Source organism: Watersipora subatra, chromosome 8 (genome assembly GCF_963576615.1).
Source record: "Watersipora subatra chromosome 8, tzWatSuba1.1, whole genome shotgun sequence".
Lineage (NCBI taxonomy): Eukaryota > Metazoa > Bryozoa > Gymnolaemata > Cheilostomatida > Watersiporidae > Watersipora > Watersipora subatra.
Window position 1 is genome coordinate 59,052,652 of NC_088715.1, and position 8,052 is coordinate 59,060,703.

The window sequence follows — 8,052 nt, forward strand, 5'->3', positions numbered from 1 at the left end:
TGCTTGTATATCTTATTTGTTGCAAGCTAAATTATAGTTAAGAAAACAAACTATTTCTGCTAATTTTTAGGTATTGGTCTATAAATGCATCAAACTTCTACTATTATACACACTTTACTAAAATATTTCAGTGAAAATAAAAATAATATGCAATAAAACGCTTCTGATTTAAAATAATCTTTTGTATCGCAATTCAATTCAATTTTAAGCTGTTTACAATCAGAATTTTTCTAAAATAGCAGACTGTAAACTTTTTCTGTATAATGCAAGATTTCAGACACTATTACACATAGCTATCTGTTATTATGAATGTACATGATAAACGTACTGATATCATCAGCCGCTACTGAACAAATTATGTGAGTCATGGTAAGTAAATATAGACTAGCTTGTTATGCTATTATGAGGAAATAATGGCTGAGAAGGTATATAAAGAGTGGCACAGCTTAGCGGTAGCACAAACCTTCAGAGTGGCAGCACAAACCTTCAGTGGCAGCATAGTTAGCTTAAACTTTTCTTTTTGTTCATTTTACTACAAAAAGGCATGATGAAACTTGCTATTTCATTCAGTAAGTATTTTTTGTTGATTTTTACTTTTCTTTGAGATTTTACTACATTATGTATAAAATTTAAAAAATTTTAATAACAAACTTTGAAAATTGTTCAAAATTTTAAGAGTCTAAAACAACTAATTATATATAATTTTCAAATTCTTTGTTAAACTGTTTAACTATACTATTGCATAAAAATGTGTAAAATTGAGCTTTATCTAGTTTGTAACTGAAATAAAAAATATAACTTTTAGGATGCTCTTCATGAAGTTCTCACTCGGCAAGAGTCATCTTTTGTTGAACAACTCCTTTAGTATGATAGCTTTATTACCTTAAATTTGATGATTTTATAGCTACTAATGTTTATGTTTGTATTTAGTTTTAGTAGTTGTAATGACGAAACATGCATGCTCTACAAGAACTGTTCTCGAGTATTTCCAGACCAACCCAGCAGCACATGGAGATGTGCAGATTGTCTCAAAAGTCATTGACAACTGGATTGTAAGTAATCAAGAAAATTTATGACTAGCAAATAAATATTAGTTTACGATGTAATAGTTTTAATTGATTTCAATACTTACATGTAGTAGTATTAATCTGTCTGTGACAGTCACCCATATAATACAAAGGCAACACAATGGCTGTTTTTATTTGGTAAAATCAGAGTATGAATTTAAAGTATTTAGTTGGTTCAAAAGTAGGATACTCATAGGTACACCCATCTATGCAAATATGCCTTGAGGAAAAAAATATAGTTGTGATACTGTATTATATTATTATATTATATTGTTATAAGCTTCACCATTTTAACAAACTTATATTTATTTTATTTTTATATATTAGCTTTAATGTACTTTGGTATTATCTTAGTAATATTTTATTACATTGTCACCAGTTTCACTATTTTAATAAATTTATTTTATTTTAGACTCAGCCTCAGCAAATGGGATTGCTTATGTTGTTTAGAAGCTCCACTTCTTGTTCGGAGTTGTTATCTCTCTCTGAAACTGAGGTATGTATGTTATTAACCATCAACCTGTTATAACCTTTTGTTAATTGTGCTTTTGCAGTGAAAAAATGTTCTCATACTGACATAACATTTAGCCTAATTTAACTTTATAGCGATATAATAGAGTAAAAGAACTATGCTTGCTTGAATTATTAAATTCATTCCCGAAGGTGGCGTTCATAACATAAAGCATTTGGTTAACTATACCTTATAGGGAGCAGAGTTTCTAGCAGCGCTGTCTAACAAGTTTGACCGGTGTCTAACAATGTACAGCTTATTACCTTCAACTGAAAGAGACACAGCTTCAAGAGCTAATGCTAAGCTCATATGTGAAATGGGAGGCTATCATTTGTGTGATGAAAACCGTGCCTATATTTTGAAAGAACAACAACCGACATGTCGAGGTGAGACTCTATTATTTGGTTAAATTTTAAAGTCTAAACTAAATGCATGAGATCTTTAAATAAATTACAAAAAGTTTTTAGGTATAACAACAAATTGGATAAAAACTTAAATTGGTTGAAACTGAAACTGGTTGTCTCAATAGCCTTCAAGGATATACACTTACATGTATGATGAAGTTAAAATCTAACCCTTGTTTACATTCTAGCCAGAAGTTTTGCATTTTTAAGAAAAGTCAAAGTTAAATTTTAAAGTCTAAACTAAACGTATGAGATCTTCAAACTACTTACAGAAGGTTCTTAGGAATGTTTGATTAGACGCGGTCTTGTTAGTTTAAACTGAAGCTAATATTCCAACAGCTTTCAAGAGTGCATAGTTATGTATTGATGACAAAATTTTTAATTACCTGTTTACGATCTAGCCAGAGATTTTACGCTTTAACAATGGTCAAATTTCCTTGCCTTCAAACACAAAAACAACTCTAGCATCAACTCTTAACATCAACTCCAAATGGTATTAAAATGTAAGATTAGGTTTAAGCTGCAAAAATAAATAGCAATAATTAATGTATTAGCATGGAGTGAAACAAGTAACAGAGTTAAAACTTTTTTATAAGAATGATATAACGTTAAACATATAGATAAAGTAATTCTTAAAACTTTTATTTTAGAAACGGGGTTGACGAAAGCTCTACAATCTCTGATGACTTTTAACAACTACTACAAGTGTCTGATCTAAAGCTGAACCTCTTCAATGCTGCCCCAGAAGCGGCCAAAATAGAGATCTTGGCTTTGTGTCATGGCAACATGTTTTTTCATAGAAAATGTTAGCTTGGGAGACTTTAAAAACTTTGAAAAGTAGAACTCTTTGAATAGAGCACTTAACACTATATTCATATTTGTATTATTTCTACAGTTGATGATATTCAATAAGCTTTATATGGTTTTATTAACATAGGAGACTTTTATTATACATTTAAATATAAATTCAATGTTAACTTGTACTTTCAGTTTTGTTGATGGACAGTGAGTGTTTTTTAATTATTATACCTTATAGTTTTACCTGTAATAAATTATGATATTCATGACCAAATTATAATTATATACTGATCAAAATTAATAACTACTGCTATTGTTAAAGTATATTACAACAATAAGTCCTTTGTTAAAAAACACTTTACAAGGTTGAGAGGTGACGTGAACGTACAAGAAGAAGCAAGTGTTTGAAATACAGCAGTCTCAAATTTTAATTACAGTTTTACACATTTAAAATTTTTTTATTTTGTCTCTGTTTAATTACTACTGGTAAAAATCAGATGTAGAGTAGATAAAAACTGATAACTGATAATTGATTTGTATTTAACATATAACAACATTTGCCATTCTAACTTTCAAACTATATATCATGAGAGAAGTTTTTGTGAAGTTGAAATAAATTAAAAGAAAAAATAAAAACAACTGTAAAGGTTTTCAAACTTTGTCAAACAACTGTAACTTTCAAACTTCATATCATGAGGAAAAAGTTTTGTGAGGGACAACTAAATTAAAAATAAATAAAACAATTGTATAGGTTTTCAAACCACCGTAAATTTAAAATTTCCTAACTTTCAGCGACGTATATCTTTTAATAACGTACAGTGGAACCTTGGTTCAAAAACCGAGTTGTGCGAGATCCGAAATAATTTTTCCCATTAGAAGGAATGTAAGTAAATTGTAATCAATTTCAAGACGAGAAAGCAACTTCGGTAAAGTATTTTTTAACATTTTACACCATAAACTGTACTGCATACTGCATAATATGAATAAAAACGGGTAAATATAGATCATGTTTAATTTTGATAAAAGGTTTTCTATTTCTGATGATGGAAAAAGAAAACAAAAGTAAACATTTCGAGTGTTTTGCTCTTAAAACATCAAAAACAACAAACGTTAAGATATAATGACAAAAATTGCAGAAATTCATAATGAAACAGCAAAATAATGCAACAGATTAGTTACATCAAAAACTGTAGAAAAAGGAAATATAAACAGCAATGGCACGTTTACTTTACATCTTTGAAGGAAAATCCTCCTCCAAAACACTTTAGGGTGACTCGACTGGAGGGGTTATCTCTTTAGCAAACCTATTCAGTAAATCTCTTTGTCCCAGATGGTTCCTCCCTTTTGGTAAAGAATTTATGAAGTGTACATTGCTTCTCCATTTGTTAACAAATTTTTTCATGCTGTTTCCGGAGCTGTTCCAATTTTAATGCTCTCGAATTTATGTTTTTTCGAGGTGAACAAATCTCAAAATTTTTGGTTGATAACCGAGTTGGTCGAGAACCGAAGCATCCAAAGACCGAGGTTCCATTTTATATAATCAATACACAAACCGCCAAATTTTAAGTTTGAGACAAATTATTGTCGGTATTGTAGGGCCGAATAAATTAGCCCTAACAAAAAAAGACAAATAAGCATCGCGTTGCATATACTTAAGTCCCAAAATATTTTTGGAAAGAAGCATCGTAACTCGTGGACGCAAGGCTAAAATAGTTAGCACGTGCATGGGCTATGTGGTATATGATAAAGTAACTGATCACTATGTTGTGCTGGCTCAGTGGTAAAGCGCCGGATAAGAACCTTGTCAATGCATTCGGCGTGAGTTCCAATCCTTCTGATAACAGACTTTTAGTATCAAGGTTTTAAGATCTTAATAGCTGGAGGGACACACATATCTACACACATACTTTGAGAAATATACATAGGCCCTATATATATGCCTTGATTCTAAAAAATGAACTTAAAGAATGACGAAAATGTAAGGTGAGTGGTAATCTACTGCTCTACATACTTATGTAGTGTGTGAAGCTTTGTTGTTATAATTTAAAGTTTGTAAAATACCTTAAACTAGTTGATAAAGTGAAGAACTAAAACAAAAAGGAAAATGCCCAATTTATTGTTTTGTAACAAATATATTTTTATATTTCCCATCAAATTGTAAAATTTCTAGGAAAGTAAAAAGAATTTTAATAATATTGTAAAGCTGTCAAGGGAAAAATTTGATTTAATGCTAATTGATATTTGAACATCTCTTTGTCAAGCGAGAACTTTTTTGTTATAATAATTATTCGATATTTAAATAATAGTATAAAATGTTTGTTTTTGTGTGTTTTTTTTTGAGTGAAATACTACAATGGTTCTATGGTTCTATGTGTAATGGTTAGCCTCTGGGCCTTGAATTAAATTTCTCCCAAAACAAAGTTTGACCGCAGACAAAGTGGCACTTCTGCCCCACAAAAATCAGACAGTTGCTATAAAGCAAAATTCAGCCAACAAATTAATCAATAGAGAAGGACACTACTATAATTTTCCTTGAAATTATTTTTCCAGCATCGCAATGTTCCTAATAATGAGCCAAAGTATCAATGGCCACAACAAGTAGTGTTATGATTGTGAAGTCTACAGTTGTCTGTAGGCAATTATCTTATAAGCGACAATAACATGCTAGTGGTTTGTTTCCAAGTGTCTGTGAACTCTATTTTCTGCAAAAGGTCAAAATAACCATTATTCTGTTAAGACTCACTAGCTCAAGCAAAAATAACAATATGTTTGTATACTTAGCCCCATAGATATAGTAAACCCTAGATTGGCGAATAGCTATCAGTACAATGGAGCAAAAGTGAGGCCTATAATTGGCTGTTGTTTTCACGACGTTACGTCGTAGTGATGTGCATCACAGCATCAAAGCCTTCAATTGAGCAATAAGTTTAGTAGTGGAAGCACGCTTGGCATGCTAGTTTTTAAGTCATGAACGTAACAATAAGACCAAATTCTTAGTGAAATGTCATCAGAAGAGACCACAACACCCCAGGTATATCCTGAATTGCCCATAGCAAGACAGAACTTCAACTCAAAACAAGAAGTTCTCAACAATATCATAAGCTATCTATGCCGATTAAAGACACCAAGCTGAAAGCTGTTAGTGGAAAATAATAGGAAAATCATCATCATTTCGTCATTGGTTTTGAGTCAGCAGCCAAATCTGGCATTGCTCAATATCTTTTCAGCAACTACCCTTACATCAACTACTTCCTAACCTTTAAGATCAACCATGATCACATTGAGATTCTGTTTTCCACAATACGATCTTAAGGGTGGCTATAACAATAATCCGGATGTGCAGTGCTTTAGATCTGCAATTCGAGCACTGTTCATAAAAGCAGATATCACGCCAAGTCCCAATATTAACTGTATTGATCTGGATGTGAGCAGGGATGAAAAAACTGGCCAACTCCTGCTACATTCTCTGGCTAAAAAAAAAGAAAGAAGAGACAAAAGCTGAAGAAGGTGAAGATGAGGAGTTCGGTGATGAGGATTGTTTTCTAACTCAAATGTGATGAGTGTATCAAGTTCTTGACCGATGTAGAAGTAGTGGGAAGTAGAAATAGTGATGGCATAACCCTAATCTCAGTTAAAAACAGAGGATGATTGGTGACCAGATTGATAGGCCGAATATGTATTGCTGCAGAAAAGTGCCTACGTTCACACATGGAGAGCTATGGTATCACACAGAGAGATTTTAAACAAGTAACATCACAAACAATAACATATATGTCTTATTACATAACCTCAATCAAGGTTTTACATGTACAGTGCATGCCAACAGTCTACTCAAAACTATAGTAAATCGCTATACTAAAATCAGAATACGCTATGCCGCTTCAAAGTAGGCATCTAGTTCAACCAACCTTAGACAAAAACTATCTTGTCTAGTTATTTTCAGTCATGTCTAATGGGTGTTTAATACAGTGGTCCAGCGTAACTGCTTCTAAATCTCATTTGATTCATTAGTTTGTTATTAGTTTAATTTCTATTTGGTCACTCTTTGTATTATCAATGATATAGAAGCTTCTAAATCATTGGTATTATTCATTACCGTGTGTGTAAGATTCTTGCCTTTCTCATCCAAAGTTATTACAGTCATACTTCGACTTACGGGCTTAATGCGTTCCGAGACTGAGCTCGTATGTCAATTTACTCGCATGTTGGTGCAATTTATTTATATATAGAACAATTAAATATAATATATTTATATATATATATCAATATATTATATTGATTGGTTTCCATACTCTAAAAATGCAAATAAAACACTCAAAACAATATATTGTAACAAAAAGAACATGTTGGTTATTGTCCTAACTTACCACATGCTTTCAAAAAGCAACAAATAAAAAATAATGCAAGGAAATTTGATTAATTAAAATGTAAAATTAAATATATACAATAGCAGCTAACGCTAGCATTTGCCAGAGAGGGAGAGATAAGTTATCCAACAGTTGACTTTGATAAATTTGGATTTTATCCAAGTCTTAAAAGACAAACTTAAAAGCAAACCTAAAACCAAACTTTAATCTTTAACTTAACGTAATTAAAATTTCTTCGGCGTTCATAGTTTTAAGTTTCTCGCTGGTTAGCTATTTTTTCTTTTGTTTCGCTCTCATGACCAGCCGGCTGTTCTAAGAGAAACCTATCTAATGACGTTTGCCTTTGTCGCCCTTTCAACATGTTGCGATCAGGACGAACACAGGTGTCGTCACGAAGGGTTAATGCACGACCACTAGCCAACTTGTCCGAATGTCTATTTTTTATAGTCTTGATAGATAGCACCGGCCTTTTTACTTAGCATCGTTTCAGTTACACAGTCACCGGCCAATTGTTTGTCTTTTATCTAAAGCCTGAGCAGTCTCTCCATCAGTGGTCGTGAAGATCGCTGCGTCGTTTAGAAACTATGGTTAGTCCTTTTGCAAACTAAATGCCTTGAATATAATCCTTGTGTTTGATAATTGTGGATGTATTTCTGTCATATTGCTGAGCTAGCTCAATCACGCATACATATTTTGCATATTTTTTAATAATTTTCCGTTTAATATCAATTGTTATCATTCACTTTTTCTTTGTATTATCTATCCTTTTACTGGCCAACTTTCAGTCTACGCAGGGTACTTTTAATTCACATAATTCAGCACTGAAAATCGCGCACAAAAAACATGGTACAAAAGTATAATCTGAGCAGTTGAAAAATACAGAGTGATGCTGTTCTCATAAAACA

General features: G+C 31.9%; 1 protein-coding gene across 1 annotated transcript; it reads left to right on the plus strand.

The window, feature by feature from the left end:
* The first annotated feature begins 462 nt into the window (after positions 1-462).
* On the plus strand, positions 463-3,054 carry LOC137402001 (uncharacterized). Its single transcript, XM_068088471.1, has 5 exons — positions 463-569; positions 931-1,052; positions 1,480-1,563; positions 1,775-1,964; positions 2,633-3,054. Exons 1-5 carry the CDS (start codon positions 545-547, stop codon positions 2,698-2,700), a joined length of 489 nt encoding a protein of 162 aa, XP_067944572.1. The 5' UTR covers positions 463-544; the 3' UTR covers positions 2,701-3,054.
* The last annotated feature ends 4,998 nt before the right edge of the window (positions 3,055-8,052 follow it).